The 27,587-nt window shown below is 43.9% G+C and overlaps 1 protein-coding gene across 1 annotated transcript in view; it reads left to right on the forward strand.

Moving 5' to 3' along the window:
* SLCO4A1 (solute carrier organic anion transporter family member 4A1) overlaps positions 1-5,121 on the forward strand; it is a 65,677-nt gene extending 60,556 nt beyond the window's left edge. The window contains exons 11-12 of the mRNA XM_088482934.1: positions 795-943; positions 4,610-5,121. Of these exons, the coding sequence (XP_088339060.1) occupies positions 795-943; positions 4,610-4,762 (302 nt within the window). The 3' untranslated portion in view covers positions 4,763-5,121. The remainder of the gene's footprint in view (positions 1-794; positions 944-4,609) is intronic.
* Positions 5,122-27,587: the final 22,466 nt, after the last annotated feature.

Raw genomic sequence — 27,587 nt, forward strand, 5'->3', positions numbered from 1 at the left:
CAGGTGTGGATTAACAGACATTAAAAGGTCGACAGTGTCTAGATAGACACCAGATGTTAGACAATCAATAGGTCGACTGGGACAAAAGGTTGACACACTAAAGGTCGCCATGTAAGACGGTCGACAGGTAAAAATGGTCGACAGGGTCAAAAGTTCAACACAAAAATGGTCGACGCCTGATTTTTTTTCCCGAGCCCTAATCTTCACCCTAACCCTCCCGTTGGTGCCTAACCCTCCCTCCTGGTGCCTAACCATCAGGGTAGGTGCCTGAACAAAACCGTCCCTTCTACTGCGTAACCCTAATCGTCCCTCCTGGTTCCTAACCCTAACCATTGGGGTAAGTGCCTAACTGTCAGGGTAAGTGCCTAACCCTAAAAAAAACTAAAATTATCATCTGTCAATCATTTTCTTGTCAACCTTTTGACCCTGTCGACCACTTGCACCTGTCGACCTTTAGTTTGTCAACCTTTTGTCCCTGTTGACCTTTTATCACAGTTGACCTATTGACTAACATCTGGTGTCTATCTAGACATTGTCTACCTTTTTACTTATCTTTTTACTTTCTTATCTATAGTCCGGAACCCGACCTTCACATGTACACTGACACTGAGTAAGAGCTGAAGCTAGGCAGCAAGGTACTGCCCAGAGGCAAACTCTTCACTCTTCTTCCTGGTTGATGAAACCAGGTTCCCTACTAGCCCTGTTATGAAGTCTGTTTTCAATTTGTTACTTTCACTGACTGACTATCACTTGGAAAATAGCAGCAATTCATAGACCTTTCATTCACCCCACAGGTGGAATCCCTGGACCCATCGCCTTTGGCTCAATGATTGATATTTCATGCCTGCTCTGGCAGAACCAAAGTGGAGAGAAAGGTTCCTGTTACATATACCAAAATTCAGCCATGAGCAAATACATGCTCTTTGCTGGTCTTGCTTACAAGGTGAGCACAAGCAGATTGATAGTTATACTAGCGAGTACAAATAAACAGCCCACGTGACCACACAATGTGGTCAGATAGGACCGTATATTATTTAGGAGCATTGTTATGTACTGAATATTACATCCCAAAACAGAAACTGATTTTGTGCAATATCTACACCTTTTAGCATGAGACTTTCCTGTGTATGCCCAATGATGGCACTGTATATTAGAACCTTTCCTATTATTAAATGTCATTTTTCCAGTATTATTGCTCACTTGACCTTTATTCAGGTTGTAGAAAACTCATGAAAATAAGAACACCGAAGGCTATCTTTATTAGGGTATACGAGCACATTGTCAACATTCTGAATGTTGACATGGATGGGAGATTGTGAATGTGGACAAGTGGAATATTAATGTCGACAATGACAGAAACACATTGTGAATGTTGACAGGCACAATATCAGGCGATTTTCAACAATATTCTGGCAATGTCAACATGTGAATTTTGACACATCAACCTCCAGTCCATGTCCATGTCGACATTCAGACCATTTATCCCAAAGAAACCAGAATATCCCGCACAGGAATAATAACCACTGTTATATTTCACATCTAAAAGTAAAACCAGCAATAGGTACCATATATATCATATCTTATGTCATAATTTTATCATTAGACAAATTTTATATGCTGGAGGTGTTCCCTGGAATCGAGTAACTAGAACTCAAAAAGTAACAATAATTGTAAAAACCAATCATCAGTTTAGTGATTCCTTCGTGGGGCGCTCTTTTGTACAAAAATGATTTGTTAGTATAATTAAAAATTAGCTTTTAATATATTTCCAATAAAAGAATAGGGATTTGTTGTGCTCATTTGTAAAATATCTAATCGAGCTCCCTTAGGAATTAATCTCATGAACTTATAAAAATATATCTATTATAAGAAGTGTGATAACTATGCTTGTTTGAATTCATATGCTCATATAGCTCCTGATGGGTACATAATATATTATAATAGTAGGGTCAGGTACAGTTCGTATGACATAAAAATTGTAAATAATAATTGGAAATAACTCATAAATTAGAACTGTATGTAATAATAACCACTCGGTCGTTTGAAATAAGTCTATACATTGGGTGTGATAATAGCGTGTCTGCTATTATCACACTGCTCGATTAGATATTTTATAAATGAGCACAACAAATCCCTATTCTTTTATTGGAAATATATTAAAAGCTAATTTTTAATTATACAAACAAATCATTTATGTACAAAAGAGTGCCCCATGAAGGAATCACTATACCGATGATTGGTTTTTCCAATTATTGTTACTTTTTGCCATTCAGACCATATTAGCATTCTGGCATTGACATTCTGAATGGTGACATTCTAAATTTTGACTTTTCATACCTATATTACAAACTACAGATTCATAGACATACTATGTACTTAACAAGTGCATCCTGTGTGCCTAGGGCTAGAGAATTCAAAATGACAAAGTTCTACACTAAGAGTAGGGAAGCCAATCCTGAGATCAAGATCAGCAGAACCACGGGTTTTAGCTTAAAAAACACTGGGATTTCAATCCATTTTTAGGATTAAGCTGCGCAGGCTGCGCATTTTTCTTCAGCCTGGGCAGCGCTGAGCACTAGTTCCATCTGCTCAGACGCTGCCTCTTGCGGCTGTGCTGTGTGACTGCGTAAGACGTCATAGGGCTCACGCTGCGCAGCTACACATCAGCCCGCCCCGTATACAGCACACACGCCTGCACTGTGTGGGCATCCTGCTATTGCTAAGCAAGGGCTGACTGCGATGCCTGAGGAGGAGGAAAGGAGTTGAGTGAATACCTGCTGTGAGAGGACCACGGTGGGAGTCGGGCATCGGAGGGACGGGAGTCTGTGCTTGTTGCTGCCTGTCAGTGCCTGGGACCTGGACTGGCCCTGCACTCTTTAAAACTTGCTGAAGTCTGCTGTTCTGGTGAATGTGTGACAGAAAGTGTCACACAGCCTGAGTTTTTCAATTCGATCCTGGGAATCCCGGGATTTCGATTTTTTCAATCCCGAAATCCCAAGGATTTAAAAAAATTAGACTGGATTGGTTTCCTTAACTAATAGGAATATTTAATCTGTAAAAAAAACAAAACTTTAAAAAGAGCTTTTTAAATCTAGACAAACAAGTTAATAATAACCTTCCACTAAAACAAGTGATATTGACTAATACAGTACTTTAAATGTGACCTAAATGTTTAGTGCTGTACAAAGCAAATAAAAAAATCTCACCTATGATAATTTGAAAAACTTAAAATGTAAAAAATTCAAATGAATGAGTACGGCCAATTGATAATCACTCCATTGACCTTAACGGACTACTGCTGAGTTGACATACATTATGGGAGAGTGAGAGAAGACAATCTAATGGAGGCCAATTACAGCTAATAAGTGATTTATTCATTGCTTCTGCATATTTAATGATTCTGTGAGCAGATTTTATCAAAAAATAAAAGTGCTGCCAATCACATCATAACTACTCTATGTGCAAGATCATTTGTCAGCAGAAATCACTAATAAGAAACTAGATGCAAATCCCTTATTGCATGAAAATGGAAACATCCTTCCAATTATATACTTACCATCTGAGTAGACATTGTTTCAATCGTGCAGAAACTAATGGGTACACACTATGCCGACAGCACCACCAACTGATGGACCCATAGACCAAGCGGACGATTTTGGTAAGCATCGACACTTGGCAATCGGTTGCACGATATGTCTGGCCGAACATCACAAATGGACGGGCATTTAAATATGCCCACTAAATTATGATTGTATTGTCGCTGGTTCCTGTGGCCAGCATATGGATTGGTCAGTCGGGCGTACGATATGTCTTTTAGAGATAACACATGGCAGCGCAGCCGATATGGTATATCTTCACAGATGTATCGCGTGTACACACGAGCGGATGCACTAAATTATATATCGTTTGTTGGCTGTACAAACAATATATATCGTGCAGTGTGTACTCAGTATAACAGTGGTCCTTGCTGTCTGTCAAGTTCAATATAGAAAATAACTACAATATTGTTCTTTCTTGTGGTATTTGATGTATACGGTTTTCTGTGGTAGCACCCCCAGCTTAATAATTACCAATTACATACAGAATGCTTTTATATATACACTTGTTATGGTAGGGGTTGTGCTCAATGTTGATTCATTCTATTTCACTACAGGTTGATTTTTTTATAAATTTTCCATAAAATCTTGATATTCCAGTGCAGTCCGACGCCTCTCTTTGTGTATATATAAGTTAGAGATGAGCGGTTCGGCCCTACTCGGTAACATTCGGATCTGAAAACTGGCATCTTATTGGCTATCTGGCTCTCATGTGTTTTGGATAGCCATTGAGATAAAGCAGAACCAACCGCTAATCTCTAATATAAGTTCAATGTAGCAAAAAGGCATAGGAGGGAGAATGTGATGCTTTGTTTACTCTTCATAGCTGAATTCTCAATCTATACATATTAATAAGGATATAATCATTTCTGCCAGAAAGCAGCAGAAAAAATAATTGTACATTTAAAATCTGATATTCTTATCATTTGAGGAATATCATATATATTTTTTTTAATTTAATGGATTCTTATTTTACTTTTGTGTGTTAATTAACCCTTCACTCTCTGTCACAGGTGATGGGATCAGTCTTCTTCCTACTCGCTTTGTGTCTTTACAAACCTCCCCCTGTTTCCCCTGCAAGTAGCATGGACAAAACAGCCAATGGGCATTCAGAAAAAGTCTCTCAAGAAGAAACTGCTGTGACCTCATCGGCAACTCCCACCTGAATGGCCCCTCCCCACTCCAACACCATATGTCTTCATTTCCCAGCGCTATTGCTGTGTTGCCTTCACTTATCACACAAGTCTGTAATACTAAATTCAGTCACCTCATATTGAGCTACAGTGTTGCTAATATTCAAGTATTTCTTTTGTTTCTTTTTTTTAAAGGCTTCCTTCTTAGGAGAAAAGGGCTTTTTAGAGCACTGTAGCTACGATGCAGGCATCTCATGTGTCACAGAATGCAATGTTCAACACAATTTCATCACAGCTAGCACACAAAATCCTTTAAGTTTTAGCACTTAAAAAAAGAAAACATTCAATGCTACATGGTTTTCTTTCACCCTGGAAAGGACTTTGTCTTGGTAAATAATGCATTTCATTTTTGTTAATGTTTTATTTCTTTTTTCTATAAAACGTGCAGTATGATAAGACAAGCACTGGGCATTTACAGTCACCTTCATCACATAGAAAATCTGCCACAGAACTGTCTTTGGAAAAAGATGGCATATTTCACATTATGAAACATTGTGGATACACACGATGTACTAAGTCTTGGGGAGAGATAAAGTGGATGGAGGTAAAGTACCAACCGATCAGCTCGTAACTGTCATTTTTCAAACACAGCCTGTAAAGTGGCAGTTAGGAGCTGATTGGTACTTTATCTCCATCCACTATACCCGCCCGACATATCGTGCGGTCCATAAACACCACACGTTGTGGTGAATGACCACACAATATGTTATTCACCAGCCGCATCATTCATCAAATTGAGCATGCATGCAGCTTAATCTGTCGCTGCGATGAACAACCCCAAGGGAGCGAGCAGGGTCGTCCATAGTGGGTACACATTTGCCAATGTGGACGATATGTTGGCACGATACGCCGGATCGGACAACATATTGCTTAATGTGTATTGTGTACCCACCTTTACAGTAGCATGGGAAAATCTTTCAACGATTTCTAGAGAAGATGGGAGTAACTAATGGAAGGCGCTTTGTCCGAATCGTTGATTTTCACTGATTTTTGGAGCATGGTTTAAAGCAGTGAATTCTTTCAAAGTAATCCCATGCTAAGCTCACACTGCTAACATTATGTCATTCTTGAGAAACCTGATAACTCAGGTGATGCCTTTTGATTTATGTGTAGACCTGCAGTAAAACCTGCAATAAAAGCCCAGAATATGCTGACTCTAAATTGAGATATGAGGAATTGGAGGGAGAGAATGAGTTGTTTTTTCTTTTTTTGAACAAAAGAACAATTTAAAAAAATGATCCCTTTAACTATACTCGATCTGTTACAGATCATGCCCTTTCAAAGATGTGTTTTGTTTTCTAGTAATCTATCAATATATTAACAACAGGTAAGAAATGCTATCTACAGGGCTGGCCTGGGGGGGGAAGGGGCGTGACCTAATCTCGTGAGGCGTGGCCACCCCCACTTTGGAAAAAAATTAAACAAAAACCTAGTTGCAGCGCCACGCTCTGAGGAGGGGGGTCGCTTTTGAAACCCTCAGCCCGGCGCAAATTTAAGGGGGGCGCTCTCAGTACCCCCCCTCACAGGCAAAGGAGGCCTTTCTTGCTGCTCCCACTGCAGTCCAGCACACAGCAGTGTGTGCCAAGCTGCTAACAGGTAAGAAGGGGGTGGGGGGGTGTCAGACTCGGGTTCCTCCAACAAGCCTGGGCCCGGGTAATTAGTACCCGCTCTCCCCCTCTCGGCGCGCCTGGCTATGTATAGAGTATACAGTAAAATGGTTGTGAACCAGGTACCCGCCTCATTCTGTGACTTGTTCTTTCGGTGCTGATTATGATCAATCATACTGTATATAAAAGAAGACAAAAAATAACTATGCAGATGTTTGTGTTACAAGCATTTTCTCAATGTGTAATACCATGTATACTATATATATATATATATAGTGCCTTGCAAAAGTATTCACATCCTTTGCATTTTTCATGTTTTGCTGCCTCACAACCTGGAATTAAAATGGATTGTTTGCAGGTGTGCATCATTTCATTCACAGAACATGCCTACAACTGTGAAGTTGTGTTTTTTTTATATTGTGAATCAAACAACATTTAGGATAACATAACAGAAAACTTCAGCGTGCATAACTATTCACCCCCCTAAAGTCAGTACTTTGTCGAGCCACCTTTTGCGGCAATTACAGCTGCAAGTCGCTTTGGATAAGTCTCTATGAGCTTGCCACATCTTGTCCCTGGGGTTTTTGTCCATTCCTCAAGGCACAACTGCTCTAGCTCCTTCATGTTGGATGGATTCCGCTTGTGAACAGCGATCTTCAAGTCTGACCACAGATTCTCAATTAGATTGAGATCTGGGCTTTGACTAGGCCATTCCAACACATTTAAATGTTTCCCCTTAAACCACTAGAGTGTTGCTTTAGTAGTATGCTTCGGGTCATTGTCCTGCTGGAAGGTGAAGCTCCGTCCCAGTCTCAAATCACAGGCAGAATGAAACAGGTTTTGCTCAAGAATATCCCTGTATTTAGCACCATCCATCTTTCCCTCTACTCGACTCAGTTTCCCAGTTCCTGCTGCTGAAAAACATCCCCACAGCATGATACTGCCACCACCATGTTTCACTGTGGGGATGGTGTTCTTGGGGTGATGGCATGTGTTGGGTTTGCGCTAGACATAGCGTTTTCCTTGGTGGCTGAAAAGTTACATTTTAATCTCATCTGACCAGAGCGCCTTCCTCCATACATTTGGGGAGTCACCCACATGCCTTTTGGTAAACTCAAATCATGTCTTCTTATTTTTATCATTAAGTAATGGCTTTTTTCTGGCCACTCTTCCATAAAGCCCAGCTCTATGGAGTGTACGGCTTATTGTGTTCACATGCACAGATACACCAGTCTCTGTTGTGGAACTCTGCAGCTCCTTCAGGGTTACCTTTGGTCTCTGTGCTGCCTCTCTGATTAATGCCCTCCTTGCCCGGTCTGTGAGTTTTGGTGGGAGGCCCTCTCTTGGCAGGTTTGTTGTGGTACCATGTTCTTTCCATTTGATGATGATAGATTTGATGGTGCTTCGGAGGATCATCAATGATTTGGATATTTTTTTATAACCCAACCCAGAATTGTAGTTCTCAACAACTTTGTCCCTGACTTGTTTGGAGAGCTCCTTGGTCTTCATGGTGTGATGCCTCTTGCTTAGTGGTGTTGCAGCCTCTGGGGCCTTTCAGAAAAGGTGTGTTTATACTGACAGATCATGTGACACTTAGATTTCAGACAGGTGGACTTCATTTCACTCATTATGTGACTTCTGAAGGTAATTGGTTGCACCAGAGCTTTTTTGAGGGGCTTCATAGCAAAGGGGGTGATTACATATGCACATGCCAATTTTCAGAATTTTATTTATAAAGATTCTTTTTTATATATATATTTCTCATTTCACTTCACCAAATTAGACTATTTTGTGCAGATCCATCACATAACATTCAGATTGTAATGTAACAAAACAGGTAAAAAGCCAAGGGGGTGAATACTTTTGCAAGGCACTGTATGTGTATATATATATATACATATATATATATATATATATGTTTTATGTATATAATGCTGATATTGAAGTTGGCTTACATATATGCATTTAAATTAACATACATTGTACAAAGTTACCACATTTTATTTTTAATTTTAAAGGGCAAAAGCAGTATAATCAGTCATACAATGTTAGGATTTTGTGCTTAATTAATTGCATTCCTAAAGGAGCAACTATACCTGCCACAATAGTTTTAAAAATGCCGATGTGACAAGGGAAGTACTCCCTTTTAAATCTGTGGTTTTGCAGAAAGTAATTAACAATCGTCTAGTCCTCACCAAGTCCTAAAACTTATAAATCTAAATTTATGTGGAAAATACCCCATAACAAATTTACTGTGTCATTATTTATTCATCAAAGAATAAGCAAATATGATATGATGAAACCACAGGTGTAAAAGTAAATACACCTTATGCTGCTTCCTTATCAAGTGTACCTCATTATTTGATCATGCAGAAGTGCTGCCACTTCTATATACTTAAGCTGCATACACACGTAAGATTTTCTGTCCAACCAGCCAACTATTTGATTGGTTGGAATGAAAATCTGGTAAGGTATGAAAGCAAATGACAATCAGCAATTTGCTCCCAAACGCCGGAAAATGGACAAAAACTGTTGTGGGAACAAATTGTTTAGATCAAACATTTAACAAACTTGTCTGACGACCATTTTCATCTGTTTTCTGGCATTTAGGAGCAAATTGGTGATCATCAGTTACTCCCATATGTTACCAGATTTTCATTCCAACCAATCAACTAGTTGGATGGTTGGACAGAAAATCTTTACGTGAGTACCCAGCTTAACAGAACTTTTGGCAGTCGGTCTGAAGCATTCCAGGTTTGTGTTAATACCAAGCCAATGAGAGATGACATCTGAAGTGATCTAAAGCTGGGTTAACACGTAAAGATTTTCCTTCCAACCATCCAACTAGTTAATTGGTTGGAATGAAAATTTGGTAACGTATGGGAGTAACTGATGATCAGCAATTTGCTCCTAAATGCCAGAGAACTGATGAAATTGGTCTTTCAGACAAGTTTGTTAAATGTTTGAGCTAAACTATTTGTTCAAACAATAGTTTTTGTCCATGTACCGGTATTTGGGAGCAAATTGCTGATTGTCAATTGCTTTCATAACTTACCAGATTTTCATTCCAACCAATCAACTAGTAGGATGGTTGGACAGAAAATCTTACGTGTGTATGCACCTTAAGGGCCTGATTCATTACCGTTCCCAACTGTGACTACGCACGCAATCAGGCGATTGTTTGGTTCTGCGTATGCATCGCAGTGCACGAACGCGAACCGGCTGCTGCGATCGCAATGACTATGCAGACCCATCACAGAGTGATTGACAGGAAGTGCCATTTGTGGGAGGTGATGTGGGGGTGGTCTGCAAAACGCAGGCGTCCCAGAGCATTTGGACGCCGTTGCAGGGGACTCATAGCGTGCGATGAAGTTAGCAATTCCAGAGAAAGGTCAGAGCTTGTGCAAGTGTGCGTGAGGCTGCAATGGTACTCGATTGTACCGATGGTTTCGCAGTCTTACTAAACATTACGACGGGATAGCGATCACAATGGATTACCATACTATCGCAGTTGAACTTCGTACATAATCGCATTTGAAAACGCAGTTGCGATCCGTAGTGAATCGGGCCCTAAGACAACAACATCGTTCTAGTAAGTGTTATAAAAACATTACCAATTAATTTGAAAAAAGCTGCACTTTTTCACATGGCTGACATTAGATGTTTATTTGGTAATAATCCATTATTACTTCCTTTAGATTTTTATTTATAATTGTTTTATAATTTTGTATCATTTTGTATGTTGTTAAATTAAAACGAAGGTTAAGTCTAGTTCTGAAGAACAGTTCAGTATGTATACGAAATGTGTTTTTATAAATACTGGCAGAAATTATATATTATAAGGTCATGTTTAACAGGTATCCTAAGTGCCGTATCACTGAACGGTAAATCCTAGATTGCTAAAATAGGTCACCTGCTGCAGCCTGCTCTCCCATCTCATTGCCTCCTTGCATTCCATTAAGCCAAGCACTGAGCTGTACAGTATGAAGTACGATGGTTTACGTCACTATGTCCCTCTTCTATTCTTTACCTTTTTTAGTTTCCTAATACTGAATTAGGTGCAAAATTTTCATTGATCTACCATCTTTGATCTAGACAGTAAAAGCCAGTGTCCAATTGGCTCCTGTAGTTTAGTGTCAATTCTACACTTAAATGCAGTGTTAGCAAATGAGTTCTTTATTTATTAAAAAAAATAAATTAGGACAGATTTATCTTAGATAATATATTTGTATTGTTGTGTATTTGGGTATATAGACAAGTCTTGGATGAGCATGCAATATTCAAACCTGATTTTAATAATTTATGGCTGTGGATATTAAACACATTTTAGAAATTTGTGCCTACCCCCCCCCCCCCCCCCCCTGCTGTGAGCACTCACAATTTATTACCATGATGGGAAATTGTGTCCAAATGTAATTTTTTAATAAATTGTTTAAAAACAATAGTAATTCAACTTCTTTAGTTTGGAACGGGTTGGGTACAGGATGCTGGCGCTGGGATTCTGACAGGTGTCGGGATTCCGGCGCTGGAATCCCTGCTGTCGGTATTATGACCGCATCCTGTTGGAACATGTTTCAGTCACATGCAGAAAGCTTTCCTTAGATAAAAGGAAACTGGTAAAGGGACACTAGCCTAAATCACCCCACCACCATCATAATTTACCTATTCTAGCCCCTAATGAAATTAGTTCAAAGCATTGGCTGGGTAACTGTTAGGGGCAGGTATTTCAACTGCTTTTTCAGCTGACCAGCTTACTAAAAAGTAATCAGTAAAGGCGGGTATCCACTACAAGATCTGAAAACGACTGCACGATTACGACATTGTAATCGTTCAGTCGTTTGTCAGTCATGTGATGAGCCTGCACTGAACGAGCAGTCGTTCAGTGCAGGGTCATCAATCATCTGGAAACATGCTCCTGACAATATCGTCAGGTTGACCAGCATGTTGGAAAGATGATAGATGTCTAAACGACCAGCGGGCACGTGCAACGCTGGTCGTTTTAGACACTTTTGCAAACGATTGTTATCGTTCAATCGTTCAACTAAATCGTCTAGTGGATACCCCCCTTTAGTCTATAATACAAGTTTCCATATATGGTAGCTCTATTAACATTTACTTTATATGTAAAAGCCTAATACTATGATAGAACTTGAGATGTTTGATTGTGCATTTACATTTGCTTTGCAGATGAGTGCAAGTACTTGCTCTCTGTTATCAGCCGGAAGGTAAAAGACTTATTGGATTTATTAAAAGGCAATCTGGTGTGCATAAAATAAAACTTCCCCCATGATAATATTATTTGTCTTAAATTTCTTCAGCTCCAATAAACTCCTGCTACTTTTACATATACATGTAGTGTTTGTAAATAGTAGAATTGGCTCTTTTATATAAAGCAATTAGTATAATTCAGACAGACCATTAAAGCTATTTTTTGCCTGAAAATCGTTTTTTGAAGATTAAACATGTTATTTAATTTACCAGCTTGAAACGAATACTGTAGTTATCATCTGATATGAGGAGGCTTCACAGAAGCTCATGAATCTGTCAGTTACTGTATGATTTTTTTTTTTTGTTTCAACAATGACATTGATCTTTATTTCCCACAGTGCTTAGCTAATGCTGCTGAAATTCATCTCAACCATTGGCCACCACTGCTCTACGCAGAGCCCTGCAATATCCATCCGATATAAACACTATAGTCCATGATAATATTACTAGCGACCAGGGGTGGGGCGGCAGCACAGTCCAAAATTCAAATAGGGGAGCCACACCAACTGCCAGGGAGTCCTGGCTGACGGTTTGGCAGCGTTTGGAAAGACAGTTGGATGTGGCTCCCCTATTTGAATTTTGAGCTGCAGCTGCTAGCGACATAAAGGGGCCCTTAGACATGAAAGGCCCAGGTTACACTTCTCTGTAAGGAGCTGGGCATACAGCCCAGGATGTGTGTGAGATACCCTCAAACATTTATTGATGTTTTATGATTTACAGGTTCTCTGTTTTTCTGTAGTTTTTGTATAAATATCTGTATTTATGTACATGAAAGACTTTCTATAAACAATACTAAAGAAAAATATAGCTGTTTTGGTTTTTTATTTATTGATTTACGTACAGACAGACGAAGGATATCACACCTTTCCCAGGAAATGCCCAGGTTCTCCTCATTTCCTCACTTAGAAAGAGTGAAAGCATAAAGAAAAGGGGTTTAGAAGGCACACAATGCTTTCAGTAGAATGCTCAAAGTTAAGCTGTGCACACACCTATACAATCCTCAGATGGATCACCCGATATCAGGTGATCGGGGCAATGATTGCATAGGTGTGCATGCAGGAGCGTTAGATGAGTAACGGCTTTTAATGCTCCTGCAACAGTCAGGATCAGGATTTCGCTAAGTACAGTAGTGATATTTCTGACTACATGAACATTGGCCCTCATTCAGACCCACTCGCGAGCAGCTGTCCGCTCGCAAGTGGGTCGATGGTCTGCACTGCGCATGCGCACGACGGAGGGAGCTCCGTCGTGCGCGAGACGCGACGAGCGAAGGACTTTCCTTCGCTCGGAGTGTCTCATCAAAGGGGGCGTGCTGTCGATGTTGACTGACAGCACGCCCCCTTTGGTGGGCGTGCCGGGGGCGTGCCTGCCAGACGTCTGAAGCCGGCCCCACTGACATCACTAGTGATGTCAGTGGGAGTGATTTGGGCTCTGATAGAGCCAAAATCACTCCTGGCCTTGCGGTTGAAAAACTCAACCGCAGGCTTTTGCTCGCAGTTTAGATGGTCGCGATGGTCAAGACCATCGCGACCATCATCCTGCATACTCGTATATGTTGTGGGTCGTGACCCACAGCTATACGAGCGTCCAGGAGGACGCTCCATATTAATGGAGGTGGGCTATGATTCAGAGCGAGCGCTCTGGTCAGAGCGTCCGGCTCTGAATCAGGGCCATTGTTCATGAGCAACTGGGGTGCAGGGACAAGTGTTAAGATGAACGATATGTTCAGTTTGTCAACAATATCACTAACTCAAATGCGTCTGTCCTCCTGAATCAGACCTTCAATGCGGTACAGATTGTCTGTTGCGGACCTGCTTTGCCGGCCGGATCACTGCTCATCTTGAACGTCTGTCCTGCCGTTATCAAAGGATGTGCATCAAACTTATTTCCGTGACATGACATTATCAGCGTACACCACAAGGTGGCAGTGAATTTCAGCTGCTGATGTGCCCTTTAGATGCAGACATCTGATCACACTGCGCACCTCAATGTATGACCATGTTTCTGCCAGCCCCGCCATCTTACATCTGATGTTGGGACAGTATGACTGATATGAGGTGCAGTCTAATGGCCGTTAGGGGAAGCAGTGTCTATCTGCTCTGACCTGGTGGGAAATTAGAATGAAATAGAGAAAATTACACAGAGGTCTTGTTACCTTACTTATTGAACCACCCTAGTATATACAGTATGTATCTATATGTACTGTAGAATTGCACAGCCTGTTATACAAGTTGTTTTACACTGCTCTCGTTAAGTCTAACAAGTTGGATGTATACACTTGGCTTTATATAGAGGAGGGCCAGACATATTTTATAACTTGTATACCTGTACATTTTAAATTTATAAAAATCCCTTCTTAGTGTGCACCTACGTCATGGAAGGAATATACGCCGATTTTCTAGGTCCAGGGGTTTGTGCTGGGCAATGATGAGTCATTGAGGACATCTGATTATATTACTGGATCAAGATTGTGTCACTCTGCATCTTATACTTCAATTAATCGCTTATTTATTTAAATGTTTTGGGCATCTGCCTTCAATAGAGTGCCGGAAATCTGCTTTTCTACTTTCTCTCGTCATCAACGCCCAGGCCAAACCCCTGGACCTAGAAATATGAAAATTGTATGTGCCTTCCATGACATAGGTGCCCACTAAGAGGGGTTTTTCTAAATACTCCTAAGGGTGTAAAAAGGGCTAAAATTATTCCTCCCCCAGATGTCCTGACTGGCTGTAGCACAATTCATATTCAAACACCAACTGTCACCCCAAGTGCTGCCAAATATTACTGGCAGTTGGTGTGGCTCCCCTATTTGAATATTGAGGGAAGGAAATGTGTTACTGCAGGGGTGAGAGAGGAGAGTGTCAAATATTACTACACAGAGTTTGAGAACCTGTGAGCTAATGTATATATATATATTTCTACTTCAGGGTCCATAGGGGGTCCACAGGGTTGACCTTGGGGTATAGCTGGATCTGGATCCACGGGCACCACGCAGTTAAAGCTTTGCTGCTCCCAGGATGCACTTGGGTCCGTCCTCTATACCCCGCCCCCGAGCCACAGCACCTCAGTTTTAGTTGGTGCCCGGCCGGAGTCGGGTCACCCTGCGCAGTGGGGCTGCATAAGCAGCCCCTAAGCTTTATTATTATTTTTTTTTAAAGATTTTATTATTTTATTTTTACTATCTTCAGAGCAGCAGCATCGGACTGTCCATCTGGACGTCCACGCTGCCGCTCCAACAGCCCTGCTGGCGCTGCGACGCCGGTACTGATCCGGGGATCGCAGCGGGACCCCGGAGTCAGTACTAGCGTGGCTCCGGGACCTCCCAAGGACTGCTGCCGGACTGAAGGGGCCAGGTAAGCCGCGTGCAGCGCTGTCAGTGCTCCTCCCCTCAGCCCAGCGTGCCTTCTCTCATGTGTGCTGGCGTCGCTGGGCTGTTATCTCCTGGCCACTCCTCAGTGCTCTCCGGCGGCCATCTTCAGGCAGCATCGCAGAGCTCCCAGGCAGGCTTACAGTGGACCAGTCCCCCTGCGTACCTCGCCCCTGATCAGGACGGTGTTCTGGGAGGTTGATTGTAGCGGAAGGTGCAGTGAGTATAACTTCTCTGCATGGTATGTGACTTTTGCTAGTGCTGCTGTCTATGCTTTTTTTCTACTTACTGTCAGCTTTTTACCCATACCTTTCTTTCTCCTACGGCCCGCAGGTGCGTGGGGGAGGGGTGTTCTTTCTGTGTAACCTCACTTATATAAATCTACGTATTTGTGAGGTCCGTCACATACTGCGGTGTGCTCCTCAGTACCATATTGTGGGCTGTTTGGGTTGCATACTTGGGAGTGCATGGGTGTTATACGCCTTACCTTGTTTCGGTGAGACACTTTTATTGAAAAAAAGTTTGTGTCATGTCTGATGAGGGGAATGAGCGCTCCGAGGCTCCTGTGTTGTTTTCCTGCCGACGCTGTTCGGCAGGGGTTGACGGGGCAGATTTGTCTCAGGACGGTCTGTGCGGGCGGTGCCAGTTGGTACCTGGACCCTCTAAACCCCCGGTGGCGCAGGATCCTCCGTGGGCGATGTTTACGCAAGTGCTGGCGTCAATCGCGGACCAACTTGCGGTCCCGACTGCGGACCCTTCTAGGGCGTTGCCCCAGCCTACAATCCCCCGTTCCCCGGGTGTGACTCGTCTGGTGCAGTCTCTTCCCGGGTCTCAGACTGTGGGTCCTTATGCGGGTTTGCCGGTATACGTGCAAACCCCCACGGTGCCGCAGCAGTCGATGGTACATTTTCAGGGGTATCCTCAGGCAGTACCCCCGCCTTGGGTGGACGTCCTCTCCAGCTCTGTTCAGAGTCTGGCGGCTTCGTCATCGGCTTTTCAAAATATGTTGCACAGTGATTTGCCCCCACGGGCGTCCAAGCGTTCCGTTCCGGCTTCGCTGGCGGCTCAGTTCACGGACACGGACGTGTCTTCGGATGACGGGGAGATCCATGAAGACTCTGACTCGGATGCCGGGGCCCAGGAGGTGGAGGCTAAGGCACTCATTCAGACCCGGACGCAAGTGTCCGTTCGTAAGTTCGGCGTACGTACAGAAATATGTTAATTGAAGCGCTCGCTCGTAATTTCGAACGCAGCTAAACTTCCTCCCCAAACTCTACCGACCCCTCCTCTAACTAACGAGCGTGCCAAATAGCGAGCGTACATCCCCAATGTGGCTTGCAGGGAACGCACGCACAAGTCCAACCCGGAAGTGGGCCTGTCAGATTCCGATTACCTGCTCGTTTATTCTGCCTACCTCCCTCAATCGTATCATGCCAATCAATATATCAATTATCTTAATTGCTCGTCAATTTTAGTTTTTGGTTTTTTTTTGAAATGCAATAAACTTTACTCTTGTCCGTGTTTGTGTTTACCCGCAGAATACGTACGGCTTAAACATTCGCTTTTATTTGTCAAAATACATGTTTGAGGCAATTATCCTTTTGTTTTCTTTGTTTTTTACCCACGCATATTTTACTGGGTTCATTTCTTTATTTAAATTAGCTTACGCATGTCACTGCATCAAGCCTATCATAACTCTCAATAGATTTGTGGCCCTGTCGAACACATGACTCATACACTAACCAATAGAATTTGTCCTGTTAATTACCCAAATACATTAGCCAATCAAATTTTTTTTCGGGTCTTTATTAAAATTGTTTTATTTAAAATACACCATTGCCATCATGAGAGCCTCGGCATTCACCAGGCGCGAGCTGATGGTCTTAACCGAGGTGATGGACAGGCGAATCACCAGCCAGCCTCCCCCCATCACCAATAGGGAAAAGCGTTCCGCATATGCGGAGGTACGTGGCCGCCTGCGTTCCTTCGGCTCACGCCGCCAGATCGGCCAACTGGAGCGCAGGTGGTCCGACCTGCAACGGCGGACGCCACGCTTGCTGGCATGCTTTCGCATGCAGATAGCGGAAAGTACGTTTTTTTGACTGTGGTTTTCATGTTTATCTTTGTGGCCCTAACTGCATGTGCATGTTTTCATGTATGGCCTATTTATTCTTTGTACTCATATCTGCATGTGCATGTTTTCATGTATGGCCTATTTATTCTTTGTACTCATATCTGCATGTGCATGTTTTCATGTATGGCCTATTTATTCTTTGTACTCATATCTGCATGTGCATGTTTTCATGTATGGCCTATTTATTATTTGTACTCATATCTGCATGTGCATGTTTTCATGTATGACCTATTTATTATTTGTACTCATATCTGCATGTGCATGTTTTCATGTATGACCTATTTATTATTTGTACTCATATCTGCATGTGCATGTTTTCATGTATGGCCTATTTATTCTTTGTACTCATATCTGCATGTGCATGTTTTCATGTATGGCCTATTTATTCTTTGTACTCATATCTGCATGGGCATGTTTTCATGTATGGCCTATTTATTATTTGTACTCATATCTGCATGTGCATGTTTTCATGTATGGCCTATTTATTCTTTGTACTCATATCTGCATGTGCATGTTTTCATGTATGGCCTATTTATTCTTTGTACTCATATCTGCATGGGCATGTTTACATTTTTTGGGGGTTAAAAATTAGCGTTTAACAAGGTGATGTTCTAAAATAACCACAATTTGTTTTCCATCATTTAGGGGCAGAGCGAAGACTACGGCGTCATCGCCGTCAAAGACGGCGCTCTCGGACCCTCTCCCCAACCCCCAGCCAAACATCCTCACCCCAAAATACCCTAAATTCCCCCTCCTCCCTAGCCTGCACAGACCCTGTGGCACATCCATCTGTGCTACTTCCCCTCCATTCCAATTCCCCCTCCCCTCCAACCACCCCTCTCGTGACTACCCCCTCCCCTGAATCCGAAATCACCCCTCCCACCTCGTTGGGGAATGTTGCCACCTCCGAGGAGGACGAGGGAGTTGGTTCTGGGCCAGGCGTCATTTTGAACGGTATGTTTCCCTTTTATACTTTTTTGTGTTTTAAAATGTTTGGATCTAATCCTGTGTCTGTGCCTTTTACTTTTTTTGGTTTGTCACAAGTTTGGGTATATCTCTGTTTGTTTTTACCTTTTACTGCTGATTTCCCCATACACATATCCCACATGGCAAAACTGTTTGTTTTTTTTTGGCAATTTTTTGGGTGTCCATTTTTGTGTCCTTTGGTTTTTTGGGTTAAATGTGCTTTTGGTCACAATATTGTCATTTTTGGATAGCTTTGTTTGGCTTGTTTTTTCAGGGGGTTTCATTAATTAATTATTAAGCCCCACACTTTTCTAACCCACAGAGGACCAGAGGCGTTTGGCGGACCTAGCCGGGTGCGTCCAAGTGATGCGGGGCCACGTGATCGGCCTGCTGGTGGTCCTTGACCATATGGCTGGGATCCTGCGTCCATAATTTTTTATTTTCATAAAAAAATATTTATCATAATAAAAATTTTAAACTTAGAGTTCAGTCTCATTCCTTGTCTCCAAATCTTAGGTTGTTTACACTGACATAAGTAGACTCTTCCAGCAAGTATTTGCAATTAATGTCACTAAGATTGTGTGTTGTAGATTTTTAGGAAACAGGCACATGAAACAGCTAACAGTAACAATCTGCTTGGGCTTTTTTTGTGTGTTACAAGTTTTATATTAGTACATTTTACATGTTCCAATTTGGGGGGCAACCTGCTTAGCCCGAGATTCCAAAGCCTACTGATTGTACATAATACCTTTTGGTGTTGGTTTTGACCCAGAAAGCATATTTAAATTTAGATCAAATTGCGACATTACAGGATTAACCCTTAAGCAATTTTAACGTGGGTGAACCTGGTTACACTTGCTTGCAATGTTCAAGAAAATTTGCAAAATTACACTCTCAAAAAATTTATTCAAAACATAACTAAAAAACCAAAGTGTTGGCTCACAAACAATACACACAGTGATAACAAAAAATACAACCCATCAAACACCATATGAAAAAAGTAAAGAAAAATCAAGAACTGGTTGACGAATGAGCATGCCAACATGATTCCACAAATGTTGCGTTGCAATATTGGTTCCAGAATATATATCCAATGTGTCCCCATGAAGGTTTGTTTTGGGTAGCAGGAAGTAGTCATCGTTTCAGTCCCAAAGATTATGAAATCAAACAGAAGATGGGGAAAAATAAACAAATTAATTAGATGGTCTCCAAAAATCCTTACCACATTGTGTCAAATAACTACTTTTGTGCAAAAAATTACCTAAAATATCTGGCCACCACATCATCACGTATGGCCCCCCCACATACTGACCTCCGACCAACCTCGGGGGGGCCATCCTCAGGCAAGGCATCCTCTGGCTGCATTGGGACACCACTCCTTATGGCGATGTTGTGAAATATCCCACACAGGACCACAATTTTCGAAACCATATCCGGCAAATACATGAGCTCGCCACCAGAGCGGTGGAGGCATCTGAATCGGCTTTTTAAAAGGCCGATACAGCGCTCCACCACTTGCCTGGTGGCTGTAAGTGCGGAATTAAAATTACTTTGTGGCCCTGGTGTGGGAGCCAAATAAGGAGTGAGCAGCCAGGGCGTGCAAGGGTAGCCACTGTCTCCTGAGAAAAAGAAGTGACAACATCAGGATCACTGTGTATCAAGCTTAACATTGTTATGTACTAAAGGTCTCCACTTACCCAGAAGCCACGCATCACCAGCTTGTAGGTTGTTTCATTTGTGCCATATCCCTGATTGCCGGATGACGAATGAGTCATGTGCACTTCTGGGTAATTTTGCATTCAGGGACAGGATCTGGAGAGAAGCATCACATACCACCATTACATTCAGGGAGTGATAGTGTTTGCGGTTGCGAAATATGGCCTCCAGCCGTGCTGGAGGCTGAAGTGGTATGTGAGTACCATCCACAACCCCTATGATGTGTGGGAAGCCAGCTATTTGGTAAAAATTGGCCTTGGCCACACTAAGGGCACCCATATCCAAAGGCATTTTAATAAAATGATGGAGGTGCTTGAAAAGTGCCTCCATCACTGCCCTCAGGATCCGGGAAAAGGAGGATTGGGAGATTCCCACCACTATTCCCACCGTTGTTTGAAACGATCCTGAGGCACAGAAATGTAACACCGCCATAAATTGCGTAAGTGGTGGTATTGCTGTAGGACTGTCAATTTGCCGCTCAAGATCACTCTCTATTAATGAGAGAGTGTCTATGATGATTTGGGGCAGAAGACGGTAGCGTCTTAACACCTCATCATCGGGCATTCCAAAAAGGGTGACACGTGTTCGATATATCTGGGGCCTTGCACGCCTACGATGCCTACGCCTGGGACGAGATTGAGGTTGGTCGGCTTCCGGGAGCATGGCCAGAACAATCTGACCAAGATCAACCTGAAATGGCAAGAATTGAATGTAAGGTTTTTTTGCCCAAAAATAATTGAAAAATTACTTAGCTTGACGATACAATCCAATGATGCTTACATGCCGGGGTATTCTCATGATTTTCCCAACCTATAAATAAAAACAAACAAACAATGCAACAATTTAGGATGGCCATTTAGGAATCTAAATTGGGTGCAAGACAAAACATAAAAGGGGATAAACACACATTTGGGCAAAGAGCAAAACGACAGTGCGCAGACTACCACAATTTGGGCCTAAAATTAAAAAAAAATTGCTAACGGGAAATCACAACCAATTTCAAGTAAAAAAATAAGCAGATAAAAATGCGCTAATTAGTTCGCAAATACAAGATAAAAAATAAGCAGATAAAAATGCGGTAATTAGTTCGCAAATACAAGACAAAAAATAAGCAGATAATAATGCGCTAATTAGTTCGCAAATACAAGTAAAAAATAAGCAGATAATAATGCGCTAATTAGTTCGCAAATACAAGACAAAAAATAAGCAGATAAAAATGCGCTAATTAGTTCATACATTTAGGAATCACAAAACCAAAAGTTAAAAGTGTAAGGTCAAACAAAGTTGCGTTAAAAAAAACATGAACATTTAATAAACAAGTGAAAAAAAAAACTTACCAATAGAGGATATATAAGTCACCGGATAAAAAGGTCGTTGGGGCAGAGCCAAAAGAAACCTAACAAAGGAGAATTTGTAAAAGTTTAATGACCCAAATTTTACAAAAAGGAGACACAAAGTGAACAAAAGTAAGATGGCCAAAAACTTACCAAAAAATGACACGACAAATAAAACAAACACACCAAAAAAAGCGAACGGAAATAAAAACTTCAAAAAGACAAACCAAAAACAACTCCAAACAACGCCAAATACAAATCCCGCCAACAATCCACTCCGACCAACGTAACGTCCAACAACCAACACCCGCCACCTCGACTCGAGACGCCCCAAGCCATAAATAGTGTTTATTTTCCCGCACAAATTAAGGAGGGATCATAGGAACGCGCAATCAATGATGCGGACGAAAAATAAGGACCCATGTATAAATACGTCACGACCCAAAAAAAATGTTCTGGTGTATTTCTTGTTTGGAGGTAAGAAATGGCTACAGACCAGGGAAACAATGGCCAAGAGTCTGCCGGTAAGTTTTTCATGCATTTCCAAACAAGGATTATTTTGAAACATAATATAGTGAAAGTTTGCAAGCTTAAATTTCTCAACGTTTAAACAAATAGGTGAGGAGGATGACATGGAAGAGGCTGCTGGGCCCAGTATTCCGGCCAAAGCAGGGAAAAAGAAAAGGCAGCCACAATTCACAAGAAAGGAGATGGAGGTTTTGGTTCAGAAGTGTGTGGACATCCTGCCACAGGCAGACAGGAATATGGGTGCAAGCCAGAAGTGGAGAATGTGGGAGGAGGTAGCCAGTGCTGTCAACAGGGTGGGTGATTATGTCCGTCTAGCCCGGGATGTCAAACGGCGGTAAGTAAAAACTTGACCCCCCTAAAACCAAAAAAAAAAATAAAACCGTAATAATGGTTACTTTTTCACCCACAGATGGCAAGACTTCAAATATTGCCTGAAACAAAAAATGGCGGACAGGGCTAGGCATGCAAGGGTGACAGGTGGGGGTCCCACCCCTGTGTCATTGGAGTTGAATGATTTGGAAGAGCTGGCACAGGGGTGTGTGCAGGCTGTGGAGGTGTTTGGCGTGTCCAACATGGATACGGACATGAAAGACTTTGCGGCTCCTCATGTTATCCCAGGTAAATATTGTGATGTAACCAACTCTGAAATGTTATTGTGCCAATATGTAGATTCTAATGTGACTCTTTTCTCATTTTTCAAACAGACACAGGCGGATGAGTCTGCTCCAGAGGGGACCCTTGGCCGCAGAATTTCTGCAGGCTCTGCAGGGGAGGAACCAGTACATCCGGCTGAGGACCCTGCAGAAGCCAGTCCAGGGCAATCCCCCTCGCAGGCAGTGGCACTCCTCACAGAACTCAATTTTAAATCAGATTTCCATACGGAGATTCTGCAGAGGATGGACGCCAGTCTGCTACGGGTGGCTGAGGCCCTGGAGCAAAATGCTGCGGCCAACGTGACCATTGGTCAGGCCCTGGCGGAAAATACCAGGACCAACATCCGCATCGCCAATGCCCTGGAGCAGCTCGTTCGCCAGCACATGGTGGAGCCGACCTCCCTTCCTGCCGGAACATCAGGATCCTCCACCTCTGGCACAACATCAGCCAATCCTCCAAATGTGCCTAGCCCTGTGCCTAGTCCAGAGGCCACAACATCTGCCTCTGGACAGGCCAGCCCGATGACATCCCGGACCCGGTCTGGCGCCCACCCTCCCCCAGCCAAACGGGGGAAAAAACGTTGACAGCACTGGCTACTTTTCCCACACTCCTTCTGTGCTTGCCCCATATTCCTTTCTGGCCAAAACTTCCCTCTCCTTTCTTGTGAATTGTTTTTAATTTTTTGTTTTAAGTTTCCATACCTTTTATGTTTGCCCAAATTATAATTTTTATTGGAATAACATTGCCAAAAAATGTTGGGCCGAAAATGGGCCAGAAAATGTTTTTAGTTTCCAATAAATTTTGAAAAAATTTTCGACATTGTATTCTGACATTATTTTATAAATGGTTTACAGTTAATCCTGGCCCACAAGGCAAAAACAACCTCCCCAAAAAAAAAAAAAAGGACTCTTTAAGGAACACTTTAAAAATTACATAAGGATGCAAATTCTCCAGACAAAAGCAAAATGAAAAAATACACACAAACATGATGACATTATTGTTACAATAGCACAAAAACCAAATACAAACAAAAAAAAACATACCTACAAATGTACGCTAATTGATTGTGTAATCCTGAAATTAGCAGCTATGATTTCCACCTGCGTACGGTTTTGTGCTAACCAAAAAAACTGTTTGCAAAACACATTACAAGCTGGTTTTCAATTCAAAACTGATTGTTTTTCTGACAAGCCGTGATTAATCGATGAAACATCGTGGAGGGCTGGGACAGAGGAGAAGGCCATCGCCAATGTGGTCGAGTAATCCAGACCCCAAGCTGTGCGAGCGGTTTGAACGGAAAGAGGATCATCCAGTGATGTATGACTTGGTATGAACACATTTGACGTTCGCATCAGATAATGTATGTACGCCCAAAAAACGCCTCGCCACGCCTGTGTTTTTCCATCTCCCAAAAACGCCCTGTTCTGTCAATCACATTTGACATGTCACTTCCTGTACGCAATTTGACGAACGAGACAAAAAAAACTCGCAATATGCCATACGCACATGCGCAGTGTTACACCGACGCATGCGCGGTTTCTCAACATCGGAATGCAACGAGCGTACTGCTGTTAACGAGCGGCTCTGAATGAGGGCCTACGTCTTCCATTAATGTGCCGGCATTGGTTAGGGCGGTGCGGGCCATCCTTCACATTGAGGAGGATGTGCCCGCCCCCAGGTCAAAATACCCAAATTTTAAAAAGGCCAAGGTAGCTTCGACGGTTTTTCCCCTGTTCGATCAATTGACGGATCATATGGCAGGGGCCTGGCAGTTGCCCAGCAAGAGGTTCCAACCGCAGAAGCGGTTGGCTTCGAACTATCCGTTTCCGGAGGCTCATTGCAGGAAGTGGGAAACTCCTCCAGAGGTGGATTCCCACGTTACCCGCTTAATTAAAAGCGCTACGCTGCCTTTGCCGTCGATCTCCTCCCTGAAAGATCCCACGGACAGGAAGGTGGAGACTTGTTTGAAGTCTATCTACTCTCTCTCGGGGGCGGTGGCCTGTCCGTCCATGGCCATCTCTTGGGTGGCTAAGGCCATCGAGAGCTGGGCCAATGCTTTGGAGGATACCTTTCCGGAAGATGCTCCGGAGATCCAGAGAGCGTTGATAGGTCAAATGAGGGATGCGACTTCCTACATTGGGGAAGCATCGTTAGATGCAAGCCTGCTAACCTCTCGGGTGTCGGCTGCAGCTGTGTCGGCGCGTCGGTCCTTGTGGCTGAGGTCTTGGAGAGCTGACGCTGACTCCAAAAAGGGGCTGAAGGCCTTACCTATTAATAGGGAGTTGCTTTTTGGTCCAGACTTGGACAAAAATGTGGACACTCTGGCTAAGTCTAAATCAGCCTTCCTCCCTTCAGCTTCTGCTCCTACCAAGGTACGGAGCTCTGCTTTTCGGTCCTTTCGGGTTCAGGGCAAGGCCAAAGGTCAGTCCTTCCCGAGGCAGTCGACGACCAAGGCCGCTTCTAAGCCCAAGAAGCAGGCCTGGAGTTCCAGGCGCCCTTCTTCCAAGCAGGAAGATAAACCTTCTGCCTGATGGGACGGGCCTCCCTCTGGGGGACCCCAGAGTGGGAGGCCGACTTCTATTTGCCCAGTGCGGGCACAATACCACCACGGATGCCTGGGTTCAAGAAGTGGTCTCCCAGGGGTGCGCCCTGTCTTTTTGGCACAGACCGCCCCACCAGTTTTTCTGCACGAGTCCTTCTCAGGATACGACCAAGTCTTTACAGATTCAGGAAGCTATAGAGTCCTTGCTGACAGTAGGGGTCATTGTTCCCGTTCCTCAATTACAACGAGGGACGGGGTACTATTCTTCTCTGTTTCTGGTGCGGAAACCCAATGGTTCTCATCGCCCTATCCTCAACTGGAAGTCTCTAAACAAATTCCTCAGAGTACCCAAGTTCAGGATGGAAATGTTACGTTCCATCATTCTGGTGATGGAACCAGGGGATTACATGGTGTCCCTGGATATCCAGGACGCCTACCTCCATGTTCCGATAGCACCTTCGCACCAGCGGTATCTGAGGTTCGCTATCCTTCAACACTATTACCAGTTCCGGGCGCTACCCTTTGGTCTCTCCATGGCACCGAGGGTGTTCACGAAGATTATGGCGGTCATGGCCGCACATCTTCGGAACCAGAATGTACGGCTACTACAGTATCTGGATGACCTCCTGTTGCTGGCGAGCTCCCCGGAGGTACTGCTTCAACATCTCCACTTGACGGTCGCTTGCCTGCAAGCGCACGGGTGGCTGATAAATTGGAAAAAGTCCTCCCTGATTCCATCTCAGCGGATGGTTCATTTGGAGGCGTGCTGGATTCTCGTCAGCAAAGGATCTTCCTGACCCCGGAGAAGGTCTCCTCCCTGCAGCTGAGGATACACAGTTGCCTGAGCAGTTGCCGCCTGTCGGTCCATTCGGCTATGAGGGTTCTGGGCTCCATGGTGTCAACATTCGACATGGTGGAATTTGCCCAGTCCCATTCCTGGCCCCTGCAGGGGCTGATTCTATCGTAATGGAACGGGTTACCTCACCGGATCCACTCTCAGTTGCTGGTGTTGTCCCCAGAGGTTCGGCAGTCTTTGGCTTGGTGGCTTCAGACAGCTCATCTGGTCGAGGGGCGCCCCTTTTGGATCCCGGACTGGGTCCTGCTCACGACGGATGCCAGTCTTCGGGGTTGGGGGGCAGTGACCGGCTCGTTGTCACTTCAGGGTCGTTGGTCTGCGGAAGAAGCTCTTCTTCCCATCAATATTCTGGAACTGCGGGCAGTTTATCGGGCCCTGCAGTCGTCCGGTCCCGCTCTTCACGGAAGGGCGGTTCAGGTGCAGTCCGACAACGCCACCACAGTGGCATATATCAACCACCAAGGAGGAACTCGCAGTCGGGCAGCGATGTCGGAGGTGTCTCGCATCCTTGCTTGGGCGGAGTGTCACATTCCAGCGATCTTGGCAGTCTTCATTCCCGGAGTCCTCAATTGGGAGGCGGACTTCCTCAGCCGTCACGACGTGCATCCCGGGGAATGGTCGCTTCACCCAGAGGTGTTTCAGCTACTCGTGAACAGGTGGGGGCTGCCAGAGCTGGACTTGATGGCCTCCCGTCACAATCACAAGTTGCCCGTTTACGGGTCAAGGACAAGAGACGCAGGCGCCAGTCTGGTAGACGCGCTGTCGGTGAAATGGACGTTTCACCTGGCGTATCTGTTTCCTCCGATATCCTTACTTCCTCGGGTTCTGCGGAAATTCAAGCAGGACGGCGGCACTCTCGTGCTGGTGGCTCCGGCGTGGCCCAGACGTCCTTGGTACTCCGATCTGAGGTGTCTCTCCATCGACGCTCAGTACCTTCTTCCTCAGCATCGGGACCTGTTGTCTCAAGGGCCTGCCTTTACCTGGATCTGGGTCGGCTGTCTTTGACGGCGTGGCTCTTGAGACAGCCGTCTTGAGGTCTAGGGGTTTCTCTAGTTCGGTCATTGGTACCATGCTTAGGGCACGCAAGCCTGCCTCCGCACGGATTTACCACAGGGTGTGGCGCACTTACTTTCAGTGGTGTGAATCCAGAAACTATGATCCTCAGGTGTTCCGGGTTTTCAGAATCTTGGAGTTCCTTCAATCAGGTTTGGACCTCGGCTTACGCCTGGCCTCTCTGAAGGTTCATGTGTCTGCTTTGTCCGTGTGGTTTCAGCAATGGATTACTACACTACCGGATGTTCACACCTTTTTCCAGGGTGTTCTCAGGATACAGCCTCCCTTCGTGCCTCCTGTGGCTCCTTGGGACTTGGCGGTGGCTACGGGTCTTGCAGGGTCCTCCTTTTGAGCCTCTTGAGGTGGTGGACCTCAAGTGGCTGACGTTCAAGACCGTTTTTCTCCTAGCAATTGCTTCTGCCAGGAGGGTGTTAGAGTTGGGGGCGCTTTCCTGTCGCCCCCCTTTTCTGATTTTTCATCAGGACAGAGCGGTGCTCCGCACTCGTCCTGAATTTTTGCCCAAAGTGGTCTCCAAGTTCCACATTAATCAGGAGCTTGTCGTGCCAGCTTTCCAGTCACCTGATCTTTCAGCTGGTGAGGCTTCCTTGGATGTAGTCCGGGCACTTAGAATCTATGTGGACCGGACTGCTTCGGTTAGGAAGTCGGATTCGTTGTTTGTCCTCTTCGGTTTTCACAAGAGGGGTTGGCCTGCCAACAAGCAAATGTTAGCCCGTTGGCTTCGTTCAGTTATTTGTGAGGCTTATGCACAGGAG

The sequence above is a fragment of the Taudactylus pleione genome, unplaced genomic scaffold, assembly GCF_031769625.1.
Source record: "Taudactylus pleione unplaced genomic scaffold, aTauple2 ptg000018l, whole genome shotgun sequence".
Lineage (NCBI taxonomy): Eukaryota > Metazoa > Chordata > Amphibia > Anura > Myobatrachidae > Taudactylus > Taudactylus pleione.